The sequence below is a fragment of the Mastacembelus armatus genome, chromosome 3 (genome assembly GCF_900324485.2).
Source record: "Mastacembelus armatus chromosome 3, fMasArm1.2, whole genome shotgun sequence".
NCBI classification, from domain to species: Eukaryota; Metazoa; Chordata; class Actinopteri; order Synbranchiformes; family Mastacembelidae; genus Mastacembelus; species Mastacembelus armatus.
This window is the reverse complement of record NC_046635.1, coordinates 27,786,437-27,813,140: the sequence shown is the minus strand read 5'-3', so window position 1 is coordinate 27,813,140 and position 26,704 is coordinate 27,786,437. Positions and strand designations below refer to the sequence as shown.

Below are 26,704 nucleotides of genomic sequence, written 5' to 3'. Positions count from 1 at the left end.
CTTTGCGATTCAGGAAACCCTCTCGTCCTCCGCGTAACCAAAACACCTAAATCCCATATCCGGTCTTTAATTTCAAATTAAAACCGTGATTGCGCAGTGCCATAAATACATTAAATAGTCTTGAGAATATGAAACACATAAAAACGAAATGAGGCTACTTTCCATCTATATATATGCATACAGAATTCCACTGGAAAGGAATGAGAAATTTAATAGGCCTATGTTATCAAAACCCAATATTACAATATAATAACAATGTGATATTGTTTTATAATATATAAAACAATATGACAGCATTTTTCCACAACTTACACTATTTATGTTGTTTTTATGTACAATACCGGAGGCACAATTTAAACAAACATGAAGACATAAAAAGCGTTGACGCTTTTATTGTTGAGAAGAGTATTTCCGGTATTGCTAAGCTCTTGCTGCAATCCTGGACGGTTGTAACTGATGAGTGCGGTGTTGTGGACTCGCTTGGCTCCTTCTTTAACGTAATTTCCCCCCCGTTTTAATCAGTGTTTTCACGAAACATTTTCTGTCGAGGGCTGAAGCGTTTGTCGTCGGTCCAAGATGTCGGTGGCCGGGCTGAAGAAGCAGTTCCACAAAGCCAGTCAGGTATGGAGCCGTCTGTTATTGCTCGTTATAACAATTGTTTGGATGTGGACCATGGTTGCAGCTCACGGTGAACCGAATCAGGTGACAACAACATGAGTAACCGAATCTAAATCCTTACATTTAAACGTGGTGGATCGTGGTACCGGTTCAGAAACTGTTTCGGTGGTTTTAAGGTGTCACTAACGGTACTTTTACACCCTGTAGCTAAGTTCGTGACACAACGTCACACCAAACTCCATTGAAAAATCTGCGAAATTAAAAATTCCTCACACGCAGGCAATCACACATTCATTTTTGGGCTTAGTTTTATGTCGTATATCAAATATTACAATCCCATCGATATTTCAGCGTTGGTATTGCCGTCCAAGTTAACGTACTTACCTTTAAAAATATCTCAACTGTTTCTTGTTACCGGGCTAAAATTAATGTGACAATATCAAGAGGTGTTCGAAAAGTTGAGACATCGTTATATTTTTATTTTATATTTTTATTTTAGTCATCCTATCGATAAAGTAAAGATAATCGTTTGTGAATCTCTAAAATTGAGAGACAGAAGGAAACCAAGTTTATCTTTACTATAAAAAAGGTTCATTATAGTAGCTAGGTTTTAAGACTGTTTAAACAATGAAGACAGCTAACTAATTATGTTCTGTCCAGATGTCACGACTTAATTTCATCTAAGGGTCTGTTTTGGACTCGAGTTTTCTGTAGACTACCAGGTGTTTGCAGGTAAGATGGAGCCATCACAGACACTGAACCAAGGCTCTTTACCAGAACAGTTTCACACAGAGTGTGTGCCATAGTTAAATCCATTCATTCAAGACACTTTAAAGTTAGTCATAAAAATCTCATCTTGTCCTGTTGTTCCTACAGCCTCCTGGCATCAAATTCCACCATGGTGGGCGGCTGTGATTAACTGTGAACCACATTTAGATATGTCAATGGAAACAAATGCTGCCTGATGGATAATCTGTCTCAATGAGCAGTGGTGCTTAGTGATTCAGAAATGTCTTAAGCTTCTTTTAAACCTGTAAGAACCCGTGCCGTTAAAATAAACAAAGCAATACCAGATTTCCAGGTGGAAATGGCTTGGATTAGACTGGAGACAGGCTTGTTGTCCATCTGTTAGGCATTGTGCTGTCACACATGTGGCCTGTTGAAGCATTTAGCTGTTGTACATAGAATGGTTATGTTGGTGTAAAGCTTCAAGCACAACTAAGTCTTTTCTCTCCATATGCTTGTCTTTTTGTTGTACATACGTTTGAGATTTTCAAAGAACTCACTGTGTAACACACTTAGTCTCCAAACACTGTGTTTATAAGAACGCACATTATTTTCCTCTGGAGTTGATTTCAGTTGAATATTAATATTAATATTACTTATTCACTTTCAGGTTGTTTTAATGGCTTGCTATTGGAAAAACAGGCGCTCAGTCATGCAGCGTAGCGTACAAGTCTGGGCAGTGCAATGATCACAGTAGACATCTAGACAAGTCAATGTATAATTTTACATCTTTAAACATAAAAACATAATTAGAGACATAATTTGAATTAAAAGATTTAAAGGTTGTGTTGTTAGCAATTTGTTGCATGGAGCAAAACTTAAATAGGTGCATCAGGAGGAATTTGATGGTCGTACAGCACGAGGCCAGTAATTATGTTCATTTTAACAATTTTTAGAACATGGTAAAGGCTCATGTTTGGGATGAACAATCGATTGCTTTTCTATTGACATCATTTTGAGAGAGTTGCAATTGTAGTTGGAACTTACACATTTATAGAGTGTCTGAGGAGACGAGGAAGTTTAACTTGGCATCCAATGAGTCTGTGATAGAACAACTAAATGTCATCTGATGTCAACATAACCTGGGCAAAATTTGCCAATTTATATAAACAATTGAGATGTTTATTCAGAAGTGATTTTTTTTTTTTCTCTTTCGTATCGTTTAAATTTACCATAATGTACATTTGCACAGCACAAAGTCAATACAACAATAGTCATATCATACCACTCTGCTGCTCTGGGATTCTCTTTTTTAACAGAAAAACTGTTCACATGGTTTTTGTTTAGTCTTTCTATTTTTGGGGGAAGACACCATGATGAAGCAAGAAAGTGTGGCTCGTGCTACTTGAAAGCTTTTAGTGGGAAAACGTTTTGGTGCAGCTGTTGCAGGACATGTTAGGTTTTATGGCTTGTGGTTAACAGTGATTGAAAGACTAAAATGTAGACGTGATTAGTAATTAATGAGTGAAAACAGAATTTTTCTAGAAAAGAGATAAATGAAGACAACTGGAGCGTGACATGACTGTTGTACTGTGGAAAGAGCTTCATGCTTGAATATGACGAAATTACGAAACTAGTGATACCAGAAACAAACATTTCTTTTACTTACCTCAGGCTATAACTGTCATCATATCTTGTATTGCACTGAAAGTCCAACACCAGATACCATCAGTTGTCTAGCTAGTACCTTAGACCTGTTTCTGGGTGAACCGTAGATCAGGACACACACTAGAAATTTACTGTCTTGTTCATCGCATCAATCTCTTGTTCTCTCACAGCAGAGAGGAAATCTCATGACAGACATCTGGGCTTCAGCAGGAGAAAATGAATGTCATTATATATCTGATTACTTGTGGAATTATTCCCATGTGCAAGAGCTAAATGTCATCCTTCTGCTTCCTGTTTGTGTGTCTGTCAGCTCCTCACTGTTGTGGTTGTCTGACTGCTTTCATTGACCTAAATATGCAGTTTCTTTTTCACAGCCATTTTCAGATCTCAAATGTAGAAATGTTTATACACGTTCACTTCTTTTTATTTCTTGTGTGTGAAATAATTAAATATTTTTTCCCCTATTGTGGGCAGTGATTTCCCTCGAAAATGCCCCTGGTGTGAAGTATTTTCTCCCTCCTGATTGATCGCAATGATGTTCTGAGTCATGCAGTGATGAGCAGCCAAGTTCAGAGCTTTTCTAACGTTTACGTCACCCACAGTGCTGTCCGGTTACTGGCAACCCATGAGAAAAATGTCTGTAAAAATAGACACACCGCATCAGTCGGACTTACAACACATGCAAAATAAGCAAACAAAGATGTTTTTAGTTTAGTGTTTTAGCACTGGAAGTCAGGTGTGTAAAATATTCTTTGGTATTTCACCTGCTTCCTGAAATCTGGGCAGTGACCATGGCTGCAACCAGATGTACAAATATCTCTCATGCAGCAGAAGATAACAGGGAACATCATGTAATCACAACATCCCTGGACAAATCTGGCTTTGTTTCTTATCTTTCCCAGTGTTTCTGTACTGTCTGCTCTCCAATAAAAGCATAAAATGCAGATACTAACCTTCCTAAAAGGATCAGGTATTGGACAGACGTGACTAATTCTGGCCCGATTTAAATGACTAAACTGTTTTTCGCTAACATTGGCGCATTAAGCTACTGCTGCATCTCTACACGTAACATGTGCTTCACAGCAAATGTGCTATAATGTGAAGTAGTTTGTTGGTTAGAATTTAACTTACTGTAAGTGCAATGTAATAAAATACAGGTTTTTCTAACCAAGGTAATGATGAAGCTATTCGTTTCAATTGGAGGTTCACCACGTATTTTATCACTGCTCTGTGACATTCAGTCATCCTGTCCCATGTCATTCTGCTCCTCACTGGGGGGTTGTGCTGCAGCTGCACAGGCACAACACAGTCAAAATAAAACTGACAATCATTCAGTGAAGTGAATTGTTGCAAGTTGCACTTAACATTAGCTGAATCTGAGCTGATGCACTGCTACAGGTCCCAGAATGAGATGAGTCAAACTGACCGTGGTGGTGGACTCATCAAAAATAAAAGGTTTTGTTTTAACGTTTTGGACATCAGAGAAATAGTTAAAGAATTTCTTGTTCCTCCATTTTTTGTGAAGTCTTCCCTGCACATTCTGCATTTTGCAGTTGTGTCATTACTATTGGAACTGCTAAATATCTTTTTAAATGTTATTGATATGCAGTATGTTATCGCTGAGTTATCACCAGTTTGTCCCCATTCTTTTTTTTTTTTCTGTGCTGAGATTGATTCATTTGTTCCCTGAAGTTTGATGTATCCAGGTGTTTTGTCATCTTAGAACTGGATACAGAACAGGAACCCAACCATATGATGGAGAACAGGTGGGAAAATGACGACTAATGTTATATCTTATTAAAAATCACTTTTTAGTTGCAGGCGTTTTTGTTGTGATGATAGTTTCAGATGCTGTTAGACCATCTGACAAACACTTTAAAGCATACAGAAACGTTTAGTCAAGCAGCTCCAATAAAAAAAGCAAAGATCAGTATGTGCTGTCATGTGTCATGTACACCTCCAATATGAATTAATTTTTCTCTTCAGTAGTAACATGTCACAATAGCCTGTGTGTACCTGCGTCCTGAGACAGAACAGAAACACGGTGCCACTAGGTAGATACAAGTGACACCTTGTTGAAAAGCATCCATCCATCTTTAATGATGGAGTGCCTGGTGTTGTGGCTGACGGCTTAATGGCTCATTAACATGTTAGCAGGTCATTATCAGTGTGTGCAGCTTCACTGTGACATGGATCAGTCAGTTTGTCTTGGTGGAAAAAAAAGAATGTGAAACATGATACCAGTGGCTGTTCTGTTCTACTTTGAAAACAAAAAACAGTCCTGTCACTAGTTGTAGATTACTTCGGTCTTTGTGATTTTTGAGAGTTTTTAAATAAATCAATGTGTCAATATGTTATAAATATGAAGATATCAAACAATATACTAAACAATTTTTAAACTGTAAGAGTATTCCCTTAGAACTCAAAGATAACTTGATGCAAATCTCTGCATATATGAAGTAAATCAGCAGAGAACTAGTCAGTGTTACATTGTCATAGTAAGTAGCAGAAATCTTACTCCATGCATTGAACTGCTATTTGGTAGCAAACGCTGATGCCTTCATCACACTGAAAAACAGTTTGTGGGAAACCTTTGCTGAATTACTCATACATTTGAGGAAATGACATTGCAGCTGGCATGGAATGCAGATTGCTGCAGATTTAAAACAATTGGGTGCAGAAGCAGAGGATAATGGCGTAAAAAGCAATGTGAAAAGGTTGATGCAATCTACCAAAACAGAAATAGAAGGCAAATTGCTGAAGACAAAAAGAAGTAGCAAAGGGTAGTTGTTCATTATGGATCCACTTCTAAGTTGGCATGTGGGTTTTTGTGTTGTTTGTGTGGCTAATATTTTAGTATATCTTTTAGTTTGTGGAAAGTTTATATTAGCAAAGTTCGCTGACTAAAGCATTATTAGTTAGTACGTTAGTTTGTCAGAGTTGTTACCAGACGACTGTGGACATCTACACTATTCAAAAACCAGCTTGGCTTTTGTTTGGTGGAGATTTGTATGTACAGTATTATGCTAATAGATTATCAGATTACACACGGTTCCCTCTGTACATAAGGCACATTTGAAGTAGTGTTTCGAATATATCGTGCAGTACTACACATTGCAGTTAAATTTTCTGCAGCTCAGGTTTTTTCAGGACAGTTTTGTTAAAATTAAAATTAAAAGGAGATAGATGTTTTTTTTTCCAGAAATATCACTGTATAGCCTCCTTTTATTAGAATGTGGGGAACCTTTTACTAAAATTTCCAAAACTCATCAAGAATAAAGTGTGCAGAAGTGAACTGGTTGCCACTGTTCCTTTTGAGTCAAGTACAGTACATATCTATTTGCATTTTGTGATGTTCATATTTTCAGTTGCCTTCTCAGTCAACAAACAGAAATTTATTAGGAAAATATGAAGGAGAAATACTGTATGAGTGGTATCATGTTTTCTAGCTTATCTTTATGATTTGATGCTCACTGGCTCCATCAGGCCTAACTGAAGGAAAAATAACGTTAGTACTGGCTAAGGATTATCAGCTAATGACACTGCTGTTGTTAATGGACAAGTGTGTCCCTCCTCTAGACAGAACGCTAATGAGGCAAGTACCAGGAATGGCAGGATGATTAATCCAATAATGTCATGCCATGCTTTCTTGTTTTGAAATAAAATTAATGTTCTTGCAGTTTCTTTGGCACTTTTCAGTTGACAACCTTGTTCACTGAGTCTATGAGGATATGATAATTCACTTGCATTAAATGACAGCAGCTTCTGTTCACTAGTGTATGTCTTAGTAAATTGAGGTTAGATCCATTTGCATGGCTGGCTTAAAGGAAAACAAGTGCCTGCTAGACTGCCTCCTGTCTCTTCCTTCCTGCACACACTGAACACATGAATAGAGTTCCACCCACGGCTTAACAACCCTGAGTACCTTCCTCCACACACACACGCACACGCGCACACACACACACACACACACACACACACAAACACAAAAAACAACTGTCTGACTGTGAAAGCTCTGGTTCCATATTAACCCAGTACAGCACACACAAGGTGTAACTGTATGTGTGTACAGTAAATGCTGAATGAAAGGCTGTTTTCATAGTCATGGACATCTCAAGCTTTACTTTACAACACTGTACTGTTGGTTATCGAGCTGGGTGAATAATCAGCTGTCAGCCTTGTATTGACCCTGGCCCCTGATGAACAGAGTTTGTTGCTCTTATTTGAGACAGATAAATGTACACAGAAGCCCAACAAATACCCCTGTAACAGATAAATCTCTGTTTACTTAAAGGAAATGAAATTTATAGCAGCTTTGGTATGCATGGGTGACTATGGTGTAATCGTAGTGTGTCTAAGGTGATGTCTCAAACAACTGATAAAGCTCCAGTCTGTGTGTAATAGGAACGGTGTGAGTGCCAGCAAGGAAACAAATCGGTCATTCAACTCTGTAGCTCTACTCAGCTTTTTAGCTTCTTTCAGATCATTGGTTTATAGCACATTATTGCATGGCTTGGTCCCACCACTCATTTCCTCTATATGTTTTGTGGCAAACTATTGTTTGAACTGAGTGAATTTTATTTTAAGTGGTGGGTGATGTAGCGGAGATCTGAATGTTTCTGAAATACCACTTATATGTGGAAATGGTGCACAGTATTTACATTTGACTGAATGTTGTGCTCATAAGAACATTAAAGTTGATCGATCTCTAGAAAAACAAACACGAGGAATTTCTAGTACAATAAAATTGTTTGTCCCCTACCTCTTTGTGCAGTTATATGGATGACAGTGTCAGATGTCTTACTTCACTACAGTAGATACAGATTGCTAATGCTGGTGGTGTAATTTGCTTGGTGCATCATCTGAATAGCTGCTTCATGAATGCTCTCTTCTACAAATGCACAACCTACTAATGTGTTTTAGGCTTTTGTAAATAGGATTGGAGTTTGACAGGAACCACAGTAATGCAGTGGTTAGCACTGTAACCACAGCTATACTGTACTATGTACACACTTTCTGTGTGGAGTTTGCATGTTCTCTCCATGCCTGCGTGGGTTTGCTCTGGGTACTCCAGCTTCCTCTCAGAGTCAAAACACATGGAGGTTAGGTTGCTTGGGGACTCTGAAATACTGTAGGTGTGAATATTTATGTCTCTCCATGTCTCAGTTCTGCGATAGAGTGGCACCATTATAGACTGGCTGAACATGGTGTTTCACCAAAGGTCAACTGGGATTAGCTGCAGGCTAATGCCTTTGTCTATGGTGTCATACATTGGTACGGTTCTTTTTGCAGAAGCCAAAAGAGCTGCAATATGCAGTTCAGTGTTCAGTTTGGTTGGTTTAATTAAATCCAAAGCTATTGTGTAAAGGAATTTTAGCACTAATATTACAGAAACATTTGATTATTGCCATCAGACCAATTATTAAAACGTAACGATCATAAAAAATTTTTCCCCAGCACCTTCCTGGTTGCTTACCGGTATTTTCTTAGACCTAGTCATGGATTGGTAGTAACAGTATTATGTAACAATAAACTTTTGCTGCTGCTGTATACCAATAATGTATCTTAATTAGGGGACTATTTCAGTATAAACAGAAACAGCAGATAAGAGGCTTGGGTATACATACATACAGTTTCTTTTAACAAGAAATGTAATCAAGCATTAGTTCTTAAACTTTTATCAAACTAAAATTAAGATAAAGTCCTCAAATATCCTCAAAGGCTCATTAAACCGAAATTATCTTAACACCATGGAAAGGATTTGATGTTATATTTCAAGGTTAATAAGAAATGGTGGCTTTGAAGACAGCAAGGTTAATTCAATTATTCAGATTTCACAGGGTGTTAATTTTCTTCACACCAATTAATGTAATGTTGAGATAATACTCAGCACAGTCTCGCCTAAGCTGCAGCCTTGTGGATCTTGTGGGAAATTAATTTAGACATGTCAAGAGGCATTTCAGGTTGACTGCAAGGTACAGGCAAAGAAAGACTTACAGAAAGACATGAAAAACAAAAGGGTGATGCTCTATGACTCATGCTCAGTCTGTCACCTTCTCCTCTCCTCTGCTAAAATATTCTAATGATAGAGGGGAAAGTGAAATGAAGTCAAAGCTCATGACTTACTGGAGTAAACAGTTTTCCTTTCAAAAACAATGTGAATCTCTCGAGGAGGTGAATCACTGGCTGACACACACGTACGCAGGAATTCTGCTGTTGCAGGTTTGTGTGTGTTAGCAGAGCCATGTTGTTGAACTGTGTCTCCCAAAGGAGCTGTATAGCAGAGGCAAAGTGGAGTTGACAGAGCAGGGCTCAGTCTACTAATGCAGTGTATGCAGTGGATACATGAGCTGTACACACCATTTAAAACTGTGGACTCCTTTTAACTTTAAGATGTGTCACTGACACTAAGCAGTTATATTCTCACAAAGATAATGAGAGAAACTTTTAACAAGTTTGTCTGAGTGGATTGAGCTGTGAGCTTCCTGCTGTTTTGAGCAGAGGTTTGTTTGTTCAGTGGTGGGTGGGTTGAGTTGGAAACTGCAGCCACCCAGTAATTTCCAGCTGAGGTCAAGTACAAGCAAATAAGTATAACAACATTTTTTAAAAGGTATTATGTTGTACACTATTGAGGCTCAGCTACCACTGCCACTGAGAAGAGGCCAATCAGAGTAGCAGCTGAGCACAAAACCTGCAGTTACGAATTCACCTGCAGCTGAACCAGAATTTATGTGCTTGGAGGTGAGCTGCAGACTCAGCACTCTACAGTGCCAGCCGTTTGCTCACATATGAGTGTGAAAAAATATTTGGGCACATTGCTGTGAGTGAGTTCCTGAGGAATGTGAGTTGAGATTTGTAAGGCTTTTGTATTTACTGTGAGGAATGATTCGGTGAGATTAGCTGTCATATCTAAATATAGGGTTTTGGTGTTTATGATGAATGCAGCTTCCACACACACACACACACACACACGCACACACACACCCTCACACACACACACACGCACACACACACACACACACACACACACACACACACACACACACACACACCGAGGCAGTTGAGAACAGGCCATTGAGAAATAAATGCTGCCATCATCATCTGCTTATTACTGTATATCTATGTGCAGTAGGACCTTTGTGAGATTTTTTTTCACCACAAGTATGTAGTAACAATACAGATTTAGCACCCAGTGCTTAATGTTTATTTTATTTAGACTTTGAAGATAAGGCTCTCGCTCACTGAAAGAAAAAAAAGGCTGCTGTTTGAGGGTCAAAGTGTCAGGTTTGACTTGGTTCTCTTGGCTCTTATCATGTCTTTTATAAGTTGCACAGTACGTACAGAAACTGTTGCAAATCCTGATCTGGCATTTAGAGACAACATTCTTTTCTTCATCTGCAGGTATATTAAGTGCAGACACGTCACTTGCTATTTATTGATTTTGGCAAAATAACCTCTCCATTTCAGTTCAGGCCATTTCTCCTGTCTCAGCAGCATTCGTTCACCGGGCAGAGTAGCAAAGTTAACTAGCAGTGGTGTGATGGGAGTCCTGACCTCTGCTGGAGCTGCACTGATCTATGACCAGAGTTGGGCTCTACTTATTTTCTTCCCAAACTGCAGGCGTTTGAAATGAGCAATAGTGGTCATAGGTTTTGATTGGCTCAGGATTATTCAGTCTGGTAGTAGAGTAGCCAGTAAATACACTCATTTAACCACATGTATACAGTATAATGTAGAATTGACACAGTTTAGAAAGCGCTGCAAGGGATAATTTCACTTTTAGTGGGACATAAAGTACTGTGGTTTCTCAGAATGCAAATTTCAAGTAGGGAATTATAGAGATGATGGTTTAGACCTTTGAATATAGGACCACAGTTATAATAAATGAATTTCTTTTATCTTTTAACATGCCTGGGAAAATCTGGAAACTGATTTGGGAATGTTCTTCACTGATGTGTTAGTGTTATTATTTGGTTGCTGGGTCATTGTTGTATTCGTTTGCAGACTAAGCAGTGTGAGAGAAAACACAAAGATGTTGTGCTGCCGCTGTGTGTGCATGTGTGTGTGCTCTCTGCAGAGGAAGGAACAAGCAGAGTATGTGCATCCCCTCTGCTCCCCCAGGCCCATCTGTGTTCAGAGTGCAGGAAGTACGAACACAGTTGCAAGAACAATCAAAGAAATCAGTATAAATGAACACATAGTGCTCGTGGGTTTTTGATATGTGACTTTGAAGAAAACGCCAACATCCTGACGGTGAAGGTCGTGGCATGCTGGACAGTCCCTTCATGTAAAAGCCCCTCTCCATCTGAATGCTTTTACTTTCAGAATGACTCTTGACCTCATTCTCAGCTCACTGCTCGTGATAATTGTAGCTCTAACGTGTAGATTACATGGAGTCAGTGGATTAAAGCAGGACCAGCAGCAGTCAATTGTTGCTCCAGCTGTCACCTGCTTCTGCAGCATGGGGTAATGCATGAGGCTGTGGAGTATGTCATTGTCCCAGTGAGCACTGCTGCTTCCCCTTTTCTCCCTTTAATGTAACACCATGAATCTTACTGTAATGTGGTTAGGTTCTGTTTTCCTCTCAAGCTTCACAATTGCTAAATCATTTATATTTCAACAAAAATAGCATTTTCCTTTGAAGATTTTATTGTTTGAAAACAAGTGAAAATGTTTGCAAGTTAAATCAATTTCACATTAGTGAAATATTTTTCTATATTTTCTACAACAAATGAAAGTCTTTCTGGGATACCAACAGAAGGACCGTAGGTGGGGGGTAGTGAAAGACACCACGTCCTGTTCCATTTTCACTTGATTTAATAATAACAGTAAAATCTTAGTTAATGCACCTTTAACTCGCAGCCTTGAGTTTGATGTCAGTCTAGTGTTTTCCTAAAATGTTGTATTTATTAGTGTTCAATGAAAACCTGTGATACAACGGTACCTTCCTCTTCATTTTACTCTGCAACACATGGCCCACCCACCCCCACTGTCCTAGAAAGGCCCTGGCAGCCAGATTGAGCTCATTTCTACACTGTTGGCTAATTTTACCCAGGCTCTGACCCACTTGGTACCTACAACTCTCCTACTGCTGCTACTGCTAGAAGCACTTGTATTAGAGACTTACACACATACACACAAACAAACATGACTTGAACTGGGGCAGGTGCAGTAGGGATCTCTTTTTGGATTTGCCAAACACGGTGAATGAATTATGAGTGCTTGTATTGACTGACTCTACTTCAGTTATTTTCTCAGAAAGTGGTAAAGTTTGATACTCAGACCTATGTTGCAGAAGTGCATTGCACGGACCAAATAAAAAAGTTATAGACATTATTTTGCTGTTTGTAAAACAAATTGTAGGTACAGAATCTGTTTCTCATTATTGTGACATAAAATCATAGATTTACTAGAAAATATGTCATAATTGCAAATATAGTAATTTTTAAGTATTTAAGCCATAAAATGTCTTACAATTTTGAGGTGTTCCTTATAACTGTGGGAAGACATCAGTGCACCAGTGGAGTGTTTTCAGAAAGTGTTCAGATAGCCTGCATACTCACATGATAATTAGGTAAAGCTTTGTGGATGACAGTTGAAGATTTGTGTTGATCAGGTCAATACTGAGTCCTGTTGTTGGATTTAATTGTACTGAGGGCTTCAGATGATATATACTGTTTCTCGCCTGAATGGATTCAGCAGAGGGGGCTGAAGTAAACATGAGACCAGCAGCACAATGGACTAGACTGTGCTCAAGTGTGTGATGATAACCAGCAACACTGCACTTTGAAAAACTGTATGACCTCCACAAACACATACACAACATCAACCCAGATTCACTGCTGTTTTCAGCTTCCCCCTCCCCCACACATGCTATCCCAAAGCCTCAGTCATACAGGATACTGTTTGCAGTCTTGTTGCTTACATAAGACCTGGCAGCAGCAGCACAGAGTCCAGTGAGTCCAGTCATTTACAGTTATAATACAATGCCATATCCTGGAGGTGATGGCCACAGCTTCCTACCCTGCTCCCCACACATGCAGACATCAGGCTTAGCATGTTTATTCAGCACCAGGTGTTACCGTTGTATATCTGAATCACATAATCTAAGGTGTTACACAACACTAGCTTTAAAATCATAAAGTACTAGTAGATGCTGCACTGAACTGATTAATGCACTAATATTTTAATGAGCCATTAAAGTCATTCACAGGCTCCAGTTCCAAATGAGAGGTTGGCTGCTTTTCAAATAGTGAAATAACGGTAATAAAGGTTTCAGTGCAGTTAAAATACAATCAAAAGTTTTCCTGAGATTAATTAAGGGGAAAAGTGCATTAGAGAATATAATCAGTTACAGACAGAAAGAAAAGTTTTACCTGAGATATGAAAGTTGGCAAAGCACCATTACAGATCATCAGGAAGTTGCTGTGTTGTCACTGAAACTTCTGCTTTTTAACCACTAGCTCATCTTTACATCATCTGCTCTCACTTTCTCACTTCGCCGTGTCACAGTCCTTTAATAGACATGGACACATTTGGTATCACTGAATACAGCTGAACCGACTGATGACAGAAATGCCACGTGTCCATGTTTATTAAAGGACTGAGAAACAGCGAGGTGAGAAAGTGACATCAGGCGATGAAGCATCAGGACGTTCTAGTGGCATTTAATATTCTAAAGTTCAAAAGACCTGTGGGGTTTATAATATACTGTATTAGGGCTGCTGCATGGTAAATGCAGGCTGTTAATTAACAGGAATTCAGAAATTTACACAACATAAATTTAGAAAAAAACTGTTCAGTCAAATATTTCAATGCAGTAAATTCAGTAATACTTTCATTTTAAAGTGAAGTATTCAGCAGTGATTACTTTTCAAAGTTTGGCAGTCAGTTGCCATTATAATTCAAGTTTTTATAGCGGTGATTTGCTTCAGTTCAGTTTATCTGTATTGCACCAAATTACAGTAAGATCAACTCAAGGCACTTTACATAGAAAACCAACAAATCTTCCCTTCCTGTGATTTTATTTACGTAGCTCATTTCACATGGGGAGGAGTGTGAAGTTCTTTCCAGAGGAAATACAAATAATGTGCAATAACAAGACAATGCGTTCCATGAGGATGCCACCGTGAAGTGAGGATCATGTTTAAACACACAGAGATAAAATAACACTTTCCTGTATAAGATAAAATATAGTCATAAAGGATTTAACATGACAGTCAATCAAGTCAAGCCATTTTAATAAGGAAACAAGTAAATATGTCTGATCACTTGGGTTTCTCTGGCTGGATTTGTCACATGTTTTTATTTTAAATAGCGTTCAGTGTGATGTTTAGTCTGATAATTCCAGGCAAGAAACATGAACATATTTCAGTTCTTTGTCCCAAAATACTTCAAATCCATCTGATTAGTACAAAAACAAAATGAAAAAGTTTGTCTGATGTTAAATGAGTACAATATTGTGTTAAAGATCTTATTTGAAAGAAAAGGCTGTGACCAAATGCCTTGTTGAATGAGTCTGTGACTAAATTGCAAAGCAGTGTGTTGTCATGTGTCACTTACACTGCTTTTCCTGTTGACGTGATGAGTAACTGAAGTTGTAAATGATGTAAATTTCTAGTCGTCTGTGTGATCAGCAGACAGAGATGAAACCTCTGCATGTCATTTGTTTATCACCAACTCGGTTACAATTTGACATGATGTTGTTTTCCAGCAGCTGAATTGATAACCTCATACTCAAGCAGTCGCCAAGGCAGTGCTGCTGTTCATTTGTTATTATTTGGATGAGATGAAGAGCTGTACCTACATTAATGTACACAGAAGGACTGTAATGTACATTATGGCTTGTCGCATTACGTGAGCAGTAGAAAATGAAAGCTGGTTGGATTCCATTGAACTAGTGCGGTTTCAGGATCCTTTTTCTAATGTGATACGTCAAAATGAATTCTTCTTAATTCTATGTGGTAAATCCAAATAAGTGGATTTCATTTGTAGATGTGGACTTAATGGGTTCATTAGTCCGAGTGCTGAGTACTGTCCTAAGCCACAATTCATCAAGAAAAGTCCCTTCCAAAAGGGACATCAAGCACACTTTGTGAAGGCTTCCAGACAGTTCAGAAAGGTTGCAGACTTTAAGAGACTGGGCTTGGAAAAATAGTAACATGAACGTGGAGATTTTATTATTATTACTACCAGTAGTAATTGCAGCATTACTAGGCTAACTTCACGTGCTGTGTCACTTTCTATGATTTTTTTTTAAAGTGTAGTTATGGATGTTTGTGAATTGGATATGCTGCAATTTCCAGAAAGAATAAACCTGCCCTATAAACTGCTGCTAGGTTAATACACTTGTCATAAATCAACAGCTTATGGCTTTGACTAATATGAGAGATTGTGATTGAGGGCTGCATACCAGAAGCTCCATCTGAAAGGTTTATAATTATCTTAACTGATATTTCAGATCAGCTACAGCTGGTCAGCAGAGAAGAAACACTGCACTCTGCTGGTACCTGTTGTAAATGTGCAAATTCCCTGGCTCAGAGCAAGGTTTGGTTCACTTGGGCCAGGTCTAGCAGTTTGTCAACATTAAAAAAATACACAACAATGGCACATGAGACATGATTATTGGTTATGGCGATCATTCGTGTACCTCAGCATGGTTTAAAAAATCTAATTGTTGAGTCAGTGATTTAATGCATCAGTTTCAGTGATGTGTGCAGAGGATTTCTGTTTGTGTTGGGCTCTGTGCTCATTCAACAGTCACTCCCATCACGATCTCCTATTAGAGCATTGAAAATGAATGAGTAAAGCAGCTGATCCTACATGAACTGCAGAGAACATTTAAGCGCACAGTGAAGACACAGTATGTACTTCAGATCAGTGAATATAACAAACTGAAGGTTGTACTTCAGAAGAGAATGACAGCAACCATTGTGTATATTTGAGCTGCAGCTGGTGTGGAGTTTATTTATACATATCTGTCCTTGCCTTGATGAGGCTTTTTCTGGCTGCTGAAAGAAATGTGACATTATTTTCATTTATGTAATTTAGGAATGCTTGTTGCACCGCTGCACTGTCCAGAGCCTTCATTTATTGCTTTGTTTAATTTTGTGACTGTGGTCTTTATCCAGACTGTTTGTTTTTTTTTTTTGTTTGTTTGTTTTTTTATATGTTTTTTTTTTTTTTTCATCTTAAGTAGAATTAATATTACTTTCAGCTGGGTGAGATACTTTAATACTGTTCCCATCCCTTCCTGCCTGTGCCTACACCCACTCACACTGATGGTGCATTAACTGTTCATGAATTGTCATCTTTCATATGATGCATTTATTGAAGTGATATGAGGCTGTGTGTGAGCAGAGAGGCTTTCATGAAGGTTGCTCATACTTCTCACTGTGTTTTAGAGGTGAGAATATATCCAAGTGAGTTAATTCATAAAGTACAGTTAAATTATATCCTGACTGAAGATGCAGCTGCAGTTACATGGATTGATCTATCATTAATTTAATTTAATTCACATACAGCATGTTTTTCTGAACCTCTACAGCTCAGCTTGAGTTTATTTGAACATCTGTGGACAAGTAGACAGATTGGATGGTGTCATCTTCAGACAAATCCTGGAGATGCTAGATGAATTAAGGAACAACTGCTGGGACTGAGATGTCCCAAATCTATTTAACTCTCATTTTGTAACACAATAAATTTATTGTCTTGTGTGAAACGAAAACAATGCTCAGATTTTTTTTTTCTCTGTTCTAATGTGCAGCTACTCAGTGAAAAGATCAGTGGAGCAGAGGGGACGAAGCTTGATGAAGACTTCTTGGAGATGGAGAGGGTGAGTTCAGTGATGATGATGGTGATGGAAGACCTTTCTGAATCCTTTTTAATTCGTGTTCAGCTTATTAAACTGTTATCAGGATGGACTGTGGCGATGGTCTTTGATTCCCCAGACAAGCAGAACAAATGATTATTACTGTGGTGATATCCGTACAATCACAGTGGTGCAGGTTTGGTTGAAATGACATGAGATTTGCTCTTTTTTTTACTGTTTATTTCTTATTTCTTTCTAATGCATATTCAATGAAAATAATACTTGGTTTCAGCAAAAACATTTACAGAAAGATATGAAGGTTCTTGTGTGGCCAAACACACAAACCTGTACAATCAATCTGCCACCTGAAGATGCAGGTTATTACATTTATTATAGTTAGAGTTGAAAAGATTTTAATTTTAAATCTAAGATCAAAGAGTTCAGATTTTGATCTTAGATTTAAAATTAAAATCTTTTCAAGTTGTTGAATAGTCTTTTCTGGTTTGTTTGTTATCAGAGTAGAGAAGACAGAACTGAAATACTCAGTGTTTAGGTCAGTGTAGTTATTAATTACAGTTAATACAAAAGTTTAAAGTTTAAATCAAATAGTAAGTGATTAAGATTGCAGTTAAATATGCTGAAAGGTAAGGTAAGGTTTATTGGTTTATTGGTCATTATTATCTTCATTCACATTTTGTTCTAACTATGGTAATATTTCACCATGACTCCAGCTTGGACAACTGAATGTAAAGTTTCAAATATCCCTCAGAATGAGAAAATACTCATAACTCCAACATCTCTTGTTTTTTAATGTTTTAATGTCTTTTTCACATCAGAAAATTGAGGTGACCAACAAGTCAGTGTTTGATCTTTTATCCAAAACAACAGAATACCTCCAACCTAACCCAGGTAAAACAACATTGATATATTATTTTCTTAGAAAATATTCTGATCTATTTTCTGTCAGTGAAACAAAATGCTGTGTTGAGAATGAGTCCACTATCTGATAAATGTACATTATTTTTCCCCTGTAGCGTCTCGAGCCAAACTCAACATGCTGAACACAGTGTCCAAGATCCGTGGGCAGGTGAAGACCACTGGCTACCCTCAGACTGAAGGACTGCTGGGAGACTGCATGCTGCGCTACGGTCATGAACTGGGAGAGGACTCTGTCTTTGGTACCAATTCTCATATTCCAGAAATTCTTATATATCTGGTGTTTATAGGTAGGATTTTCATTTACAAACTCTGTATGTTTGCTACTGTTTTGATTTGATTAATCAGATGCCGTTTCTCTTTTTAACAAAAGTTTTCATTCACCTTGTCTCTCTGTCCTGCAGGCTCTGCTTTGGTGGATATGGGTGAGGCTATGAGGCAAATGGCAGATGTGAAGGACTCGCTCGACATAAATGTCAAACAAAACTTTATCGACCCTCTGCAGAATCTACAAGACAAGGACCTTAAAGAGATCACGGTACATTGCAGCAGCCTGTATCCTGTAACTAAAATTAGGTAGAATAAGGAGTATTGTGATTCCCTCTGAAATAGAAAGGGCTTAATCAGATGTAAGCAGATGCATAAAACAAAAATATTCACTTGTACCTCATAACCAGAATGTCCAAACAGAATAGGCAGTGTGGGGTTTATGTGTGTCACTCACTTTAGTCAGAAACTGACACAATGCATGTTGTGTTGTTTAAGCTGCTTTTCACTTTCTGATATATCAGAGAAAATTCCTGCATGTCCATGCTTGTTGAATAGGGATGGACAGATCCAATGTGTTCTTTCCTGCTACATGATATAAAAAAAACATACCAACATGTTTCTGTTTCTGTTTGCAGCACCACCTTAAGAAACTGGAGGGCCGCCGGTTAGACTTTGACTACAAGAAGAAGCGTCAGGGGAAAATCCCAGAAGAGGAAATCCGACAGGCTGTGGAGAAGTTTGAGGAGAGCAAAGAGCTGGCCGAGAGGAGCATGTTCAACTTCCTGGAGAATGATGTAAGACGACAGAGCTGGAATAGCAACAGGAAATAGTAAACAGAAGGACACTGGCAATTTAAATGAATACACAACTTATTACTAGAAACGTGCACATAGAAATGCATCTATAAATATATTATTAAGGAATTTCAAAATACTTTTGTGGTAAACCAAATACTTACACATAAACATGCTAGTTTTTATTTTCTACTGATTTGATTTCTGCTGAGTTATGTTAAAGAGTGACTTCTCACTCTCCCCAGGGGCTAGGCCTTCTCCTGATGAAAGTAACACAATATGAAGGGACTGTTTTCAGTTTTAACTACCTTAAATATAGGCTCTGATTGTCTGACCTCATAGTCAACAAAGGTTTTCAAGTTTGTCTTGTGTCTGTGCAAATTTAATATTTCTCAATTTGTAGATTTATAAAATACAAAGTAATTGCAGAAGGTTATATCCACTGCACTTGTTCAGTCAAATCAAATTTCCCCCCAGATTTTAACACTTAGCCTCAGGTCTGTCCACATAACAAGTGTATTATATCTTTAGAAAATATGAAGTTTCATACATACAGTTTTTTCACACATTCCCACACATTGAATTAGAAAATGTGTCCAAACGTTTGACGGCCTGTGAACACTGTAGACATGACATTCAGTGTATACAAAATCTAACCATTTACCTGTGTGTGTGTGTGTGCATGATGGTGATGTGGGCCAACAGGTGGAACAGGTGAGTCAACTGGCAGCGCTGATTGAGGCCGCCTTAGAGTACCACCGGCAATCATGTGAAATCCTGGAGGAGCTGAGCACAAAGCTGCAGAAGAGGTAGGGATGGTGATCTGTTGTACTTGAGGCCACACTTTGATTTGCTCTCAGTAATTACTTTTCGGCGTTTATCCTCTGTGGGAGACTCAAAGCTATTCATTCATATTGTGGTTATAACATCAAAAGCATGGATGACAGCAGCTCTGGAAGTGGTATATTTATAAGCCTATGTGTCTGTGTACTACAGTTCATGTGCTGTATGTATTACATGGCACCGTCTCACAGCATGAGCCCACACATTCTGTGTCATTCTGGAGGTGTAAGAGGCACGCTGCCATCAGCACTGTTGCTCTGTGGAGGATTGACTCAAGAGCAGCCATAATTAGTGCACAGTGTCATCCTACATATGACTGGCAATAAAAATGTGTTCCAGTACTTTTTCCTCCATATTTATACTTTACTGTGTATGTACACAGTAAAGTTTTTTTGTTTTTTTTTTATCCAAGAAACATTTAAATTGGGAAACAATTTAGATGCCTAGTTTCGCAGTAACTTAAGTGTTTTACTGTAGAATATTCATGTATTTCTCTGGCATCAGTAGGATCCTCTTGTTTATTGCAGTTGTAATTTGTTATGCAGTAACATATGTTCTGCTGGAGCCAACTCAACAGTGAGTTCATGTCAGCCAGAGTGTCAGTACGACATCACAAGGACAGTGTGAGTGAGATTTTCAGAGGCTCTCTGGTTAATGAGGGAGAGTAAGGTTGAATATTTGTAATTAATATACACACAGTTTGGCTGTTACTGCCAGTTTACAGGTGTACTAAGGCTGGGCTTTTAGATAATAGATAATCTCCAGTCCAGGTCTGCCTCAAGCTTTGCTTTGTCTCATATGCTGGGGAAGAAACGTCCAGCCTGATACTGAATTCATTTTAGACATTCCAGTCTAACTGGAGTAAGTGAAATCTTTTTTTTTTTTGTCTTCTCAAACACCCTCATAAACCACTGGAGTTTCTTGGAGACACTTTAAACAAGGAAAGTTTCCAAAACATAACATTAAATCAGTGACTCTGCTTTATGGAACTTTTTTTTTTGGTTGCAGAGCTTCTTCAGCCAGCAACCAACCCAAGAGAGAGTTCAAACCAAAGTCCATCAGGAGCAGCATTGAAGCCCTGGACAACAGTCAGCACAACGGCCTGTCCTACAGCTCCTCAATCAAGTCCACTGGTACCATGTCTTTACTTAATCAGTGCTTTTTACTTTCTTTTTCATGCTTTTCTGTCAGCTCCACCTTCATTGTTTGGTTTGAGTTGTAGTGTCTACTTTTTTCTGTTGTTCCTTACAGACTTCCAGATCAACCACACAGTCAATGGGAAAAGTACGTATCCCTTTCTACCGTGTTTAGGATTTATAGGCTTTCACCTTTACTACTATTATTACCACTGCTACTATTACTGCTATTCTGATGCTCTCATATATGGACATGGAGACAACAAAATATAGGCACCTTTGAATATAATGCATTCTAGTACAGCACCACCATTAGTAATAAACATATTATTGATTTCATGCATTTCTCACAATTTTATCAAAAATTGAAACATTAGCACAGTAAAGATTTTATGGCAGGGCTGTTCTCTCAGGGCAGGATTGCTCTGAGTTGTAGAAGTGTTGCTAACGATGTGCTCTGTGAGTGTACGTCCACCCCGAATCTGTAGCAGTGATGGAAAAAACGTTGCCACCCTCTGCTGGTAAAAGTCAGACACAGCTAGTGTACATGCAGGATGGAGTGGTAGATTATGAGGATGATTTCTTTATCATACACTGAGTGTGTGCATTGTTTTGTCTTGTCTTGTCTTCAACACTATCTCCATTTGTCTCATCTCACCCAGCTGATCATATACCCTCTGTCCCACTGTCATGGCCTGACAGCCCCATTACCAATGGCAATATTCACCGTGAGTAACGCCACCAACTCAGCATTCATATCTGTGTGGATCACTCCTGAAAACATTAATTGGTGTAAAATTAATCAATGAAAAGTTTGATAATAATTAGTTTTGAAATCAAACGTGTAGCTGGTTTCATCTCTTCTTCAAAGGTTAGGGCCTTTGGGGTCTGGGACGAGTAATTTAACAATTTATACTCAGGGAAGCTGTGATTTGATTTCAGGTATTTTGGAGTGCTGACAACTAACCAAACTCCATCCAGTGAATGTTTACATACTGGTTTTTTTGTTTTTTTTTTCCTGTGCATTAATCCATTTCTCATATCTCATCAGTCAGTGTAGTCTGATTTTTTTTTTTTTTTCTTTTTTTGCCAAAACTGTTGGAAGGTGTCATCAATACGTATTGATGCTGTGCCCTTTTCAGACAGTTCAGACCTAATGATACTCAAAAACATAATTTACGTAAACCTTCGTAATTATATTATTAGTAGTTATGACCCTACGTGACTCTTCATTGTAGGAAATGAGCCTTTTCTCATAAGTGTGCAGGAGTGAAATAATATATTCAGGAATTATTATAATCTCTTCCTGTGTTTGGGTGCAGAGTCGGAGGTGCTGGATCAGCCGTGCTGTCGCGCCCTATATGACTTTGAGCCAGAGAACGAGGGCGAGCTGGGCTTCAAAGAGAGCGACATCATTATCCTCACCAACCAGATAGACGAGAACTGGTATGAGGGCATGATCAATGGTGAATCTGGCTTCTTTCCCATCAACTATGTGGAGGTCATTGTGCCTCTGCCTCAGTGAAATCCAGCACCTCGTGTGCTCCACAGACTCCCTCTTGCCTCATCACACTCAGCCTGTGTCCTCAGCTCGACTCGGGCCTCAGAATACAGGGGCTGAATTAGACTGAGGCTGAAAAACATGTTCTGTTTTCTGATTTTCAAACCGAGCCAGAGCAGTAGTCATTTAGTCTCAGTCCAACTTCTAATCAAATGACAATATTTTTGTTTGTGGTATTTATGGACCTGAAGCCAAGTGAAACCCAAGCCATTAAGTGGGACACTGTCTGGCGGGACCCTTTGTGTCCTTTGGGCGTGACCAAACTGAAAATGTCAGCAGTCATCAAACTCTGTAATCCATCAGGTGAGGCTGCTTCGTTTGTCCTGATACAAGTTTATCTCATTAAGCTGTTTACCTGTTTTTGCTCCCTCAACAAAAAATGAGCCTGGTTGGCTTTGCCTGAAGTGCTTGAAGTTTTGAGATATGTAAATCTGATGATGTGGTATTCACCCAAATGTAATGGAGAAGAATAGAATTTATTAGGGATGAGCAAATTATTAAAAAAAGAAAATTAAAAAGAAGAAGAAAATAGGAATTGCTTTTAATTTAAACCCTTTAAAAATGAGAAGAGTTTATGTTTTATAAAAATACACACACATTTTCTCAGTCACTGCTGCCCAAGAAAAGCCCCGACAGTGTCACACATGCCACTGATTATTTTTTTGTATTTTAAATAATTTTATGGTGTGTTGTTAATTCAAAAACAAGCCTCTTGTTATGTGTTATGCCTTGTGAGGTCAAGGGTAATTCATGCCTTGTTTTTAATAGGTCTCGGCCATTATTTACAACCTTTAGTGATTAAATTATTTGGGTGTTGCTTAAAAGAAGTGAGAAGGATAAAGAAACCAATTATACAGGTTTTAAAGCTTCAATGATGAATATTTTATTAACAATAGGTGATACAACTGTGTGTGACAGTGATGAACATACAGACAATTATCACCAATTATCTTTCAACTCATTCTTCTGTTTTTGTAAAACCTTTGTATTTTGGTTCAGCCTCACAGCTGTAATAAACCTATTTCCAGCAGTAGGGAGCTATTGTAAAAACGTTTTGATAAACCCACTTTACACTATCTGCCAAGCTCCAAGCACCAAGCAGACAGTCAGAGACCAGTTGGTAAGCATAACGCAACATATAGCAGTTGAAGCGGCAGATATTTCCCTCTGCATTGGGTGGATATTGCTCCGTTTTTGCTAAATGCATAAGTAGGTCTTAATAATTGTGTAGTGTTCAGTTTGTTGCCCCTAAGTGGCCAAACAAAACTGATTAATGCCGTCTTGAACAAAATTCCAGCTAAACCAAATGTATTTTTGCGAAAGGTAAAAGGTAAAATTATTACCCAGCTAGTAAGTTACAAATTTGCTTATTCATGTCTGACCTGTCTGTTTTGGCATGGTTTTGCAAACGCTGTTTCCATGCACAAAATCAGGGTTGGTTTACAATATTTCTTATCATCTGACAGCTCCCGTCAGACCTTCCAGATACCATTAATTACTGTGACGACTCCAGTATAATCACTACTGGTAGCAGTGATGACCAAAATGGTGACAATAACACCAGTGTTGTTAGAAACCAGAATAATCATTTAAAATGTGAAATGAAATCAATGTTGGTTTTAGCTCAATGGCACTTTTTCGTTTCCACACAAACATTCCACTAGTTGTTTGAGACATGTTTTTATTGTTTTGTGAATTTTTCAAGCCACAGCTATTGATCAGTGATCACACTTAACTCACCAGTGTTTGAAACCTCACATCTCACGGGATCATGCTAGACAGTATATGATGTATATTACTGCTCTGTTAGACTGCCTGTTTTTGGGTGAGCCTGTCTTGTGTTGTAAGTCTGTACCTTTCTGTTTACGTCTTTTCCTCTTCCCAAACTGACTTTGCCTGTTTGCCTGCTGTGCTCTTAAGTGTCACCCAGAACACGTCTTTACAACTATGACAAGCTGAAATGAACTCCATCTCTCTGAATGTTGCTCTGTCTGTTTACATGCTCTGACCTATTGTGACATAATCTAACGACTGTATTGACCTGGCTGTCATATAGGGATGAATGTCGTGTCACACTGAAACCATTTGAAAGTGCTTTTAGAAATGTCTGTATTGCACTGAAGCTTTAGAGTCTACCTAGCCCATATGTTTATGGACAAGCACCTTTTTGACTGTTAATGTTTTGTTTTTCAATTCTCCAGCATTGCACTTTGTGTTATTCACAACAGGGTTAGAATCACTACCATATCAGATATACATGAAGTAAAAGTGGTAGATTTATATGTTCTTTGTTCTGTGCTATAATGGACCCACTATCTCAATTATTGTAATCTTGGTTGGAAAAATGGCTGTATAACATCTTAAATCAGACGTAGACAGTCTGTGGAAGTAGAGGATCCTGTGACCTTGTGAAAACCATTCGACTTAGTGATACACAGTAGGATATGTGAAGACATTTATTTAGGAGTTGAATTCATGGTGTGAGTTGGTAAAACATCTTGGTAGCCAGCAGTTGTCTCTCCTGTATAGAGTGACCAGTTAAATGCCACTAGATGTGCAAGAGGTGCATTACCATAAATAGGCCTTTTATTTACAATATCTGCAGAGAAAATTTAGTTTGAAACTTTTTTCTAATATTCTGTGATCTGTAGGTTTATTAGATTTTAGAAAGAAGTATTTTCTGATCTGCTTCAGTTTTAGTTTGCTGTTAATGCAAATTCAAAACCTGCTGCAGGTGTACATACAGTAACCAACTCCATCAGTACAACACAGTGATGTCCAATTTACCACTCTGCTGCTCTCTGTTTCTCTTCTCTAATTTGTTCCAGTTTAGCAATTTCCTACATTCAACATATTAGAAAATTGTAAATTAGAATAAAATTAGAAATGTAGTTTGTTTTTTTTTAAAGTCAAAAGTACAAGCCTTTATACTTTAGCCATAAAACTTACAATCTAAATAGTATGCAGTTTCATTTTAGTGTTAGATTTTCATTCACTGTGTGGTCAATTCAGCAAATGTATTTATATGTTTTGTTCCTAACTAAAGCGACAAAACCTGAATTTTCTGCAGCTCTGATTCCTCCCACTTCCACCCAGGAAGAAAATGAGGAGTGTTAATATAAAGTGCACAAAAATGGCAAAGCATGAGTGATTGGGATTACTCATTAAATAAAAACAGTATTTTTGTTAAAATATGAGAAAATATGTTCAGCAGAGTGGACATGACTCGCTGTTTTACTGATAGACTTAGTGTGGAGGAAATGTGCATTTCCATTTTTTGAATACCAGTTTTTATTTAAGAATTTATAGTACTCCAAAACATTGTCATGGCAATTCTACAAAGACCCTCTTCCCTGCAGACCGGTGTGCAATTCCTTCCTTTTGTTTTGTCCACAAAGAAAAGATATAACCTCAGACCTAAACCCAGGTTTGGGTGTTCATCCCAGTATTTTGTCAATTAACTACATTTCTTATTTTACATGTTTTATTTAGGTTTATCTTTTATTGTATGTGGACCAACTCTACTTTATATTCAATAGAGAGAAAATAAAATGTATTGGATACTTACTGTTAGCTTGCAGTTGTTTAGATGTTCAACATTTTGCATGATGATTTTTTTCTAAAGATTGTTTTTATGGATTTTGGACACTGAGGAGTTCTTAGCACAGGGTGCTGTCTGCAACACAGTCACAACACATCACAGAAAAGAATGTCCATCACATTTTATAATGCTGTATTCAGTCTTCAGAAAACAAAGAACCTTTTTAGAATAGCGCAACTTATAGAATACATTCTATAAATGTAATTAGAACAAGTGGAAGCATCAATCCAAAGTGTTTGACTTTGTTTACAGATTTAAGACTGAATCCAAGCTTTGCGTATTTTAACCTATATTTTTGCAGTTAGCCCCACAGTGTCAAGGACTCTTTCATACACTAAAATAAAGACTCTCTCCACCGCTGTACCTGTTCGGCTTTGTAGTCCACAGAAGTCTCTCCTTAGAATTCATTCTAGGCAAAAGAAACTGGCTAAGCAGTTCTGTTTTATTTTTTCAGTAGCATAATTTATGCAAAAGGTGTTTTATAGATGTTGTAAATGGATATATTAATAAATATATTGCATAAATAAATGGCAAACAAATATTGAAGTACCATTACCTTGTGTGCTTTGTGTATATCTTGGTCTGTGAGTTACAGCTTTGTGGCCAAAATGTGAACATACCTATCCATTTTGTCTGCTTTTGTTACGTGGCTTTTTGTGATTTAGACTAGGCCCTTTAGAACCAGTGAATCTTAATGGTAAACGACAGAGTCAGTAGTTTGTATTTCTCTTTCCTGTTTCA

General features: G+C 38.0%; 1 protein-coding gene across 1 annotated transcript; it reads left to right on the top strand.

Annotated features, from left to right (window-relative positions):
• Positions 1 to 420: 420 nt before the first annotated feature.
• Positions 421 to 26,502, top strand: sh3gl3a (SH3-domain GRB2-like 3a). The gene is made up of 11 exons (XM_026293899.1): positions 421 to 621; positions 16,778 to 16,846; positions 17,659 to 17,731; positions 17,857 to 18,000; positions 18,163 to 18,296; positions 18,664 to 18,822; positions 19,528 to 19,631; positions 20,674 to 20,798; positions 20,917 to 20,949; positions 21,464 to 21,529; positions 22,124 to 26,502. Exons 1-11 carry the CDS (start codon positions 577 to 579, stop codon positions 22,324 to 22,326), a joined length of 1,155 nt encoding a protein of 384 aa, XP_026149684.1. The 5' UTR covers positions 421 to 576; the 3' UTR covers positions 22,327 to 26,502.
• Positions 26,503 to 26,704: the final 202 nt, after the last annotated feature.

Coding starts and splice junctions, on each gene's coding strand:
- sh3gl3a (XM_026293899.1), top strand. CDS start 577: ATGTCGGTGGCCGGGCTGAAGAAGCAGTTCCACAAAGCCAGTCAG. Junction 18,001..18,162: donor GGGAGAGGACTCTGTCTTTG/GTACCAATTCTC, acceptor TCTGTCCTGCAG/GCTCTGCTTTGGTGGATATG. Junction 20,950..21,463: donor CCACACAGTCAATGGGAAAA/GTACGTATCCCT, acceptor CATCTCACCCAG/CTGATCATATACCCTCTGTC.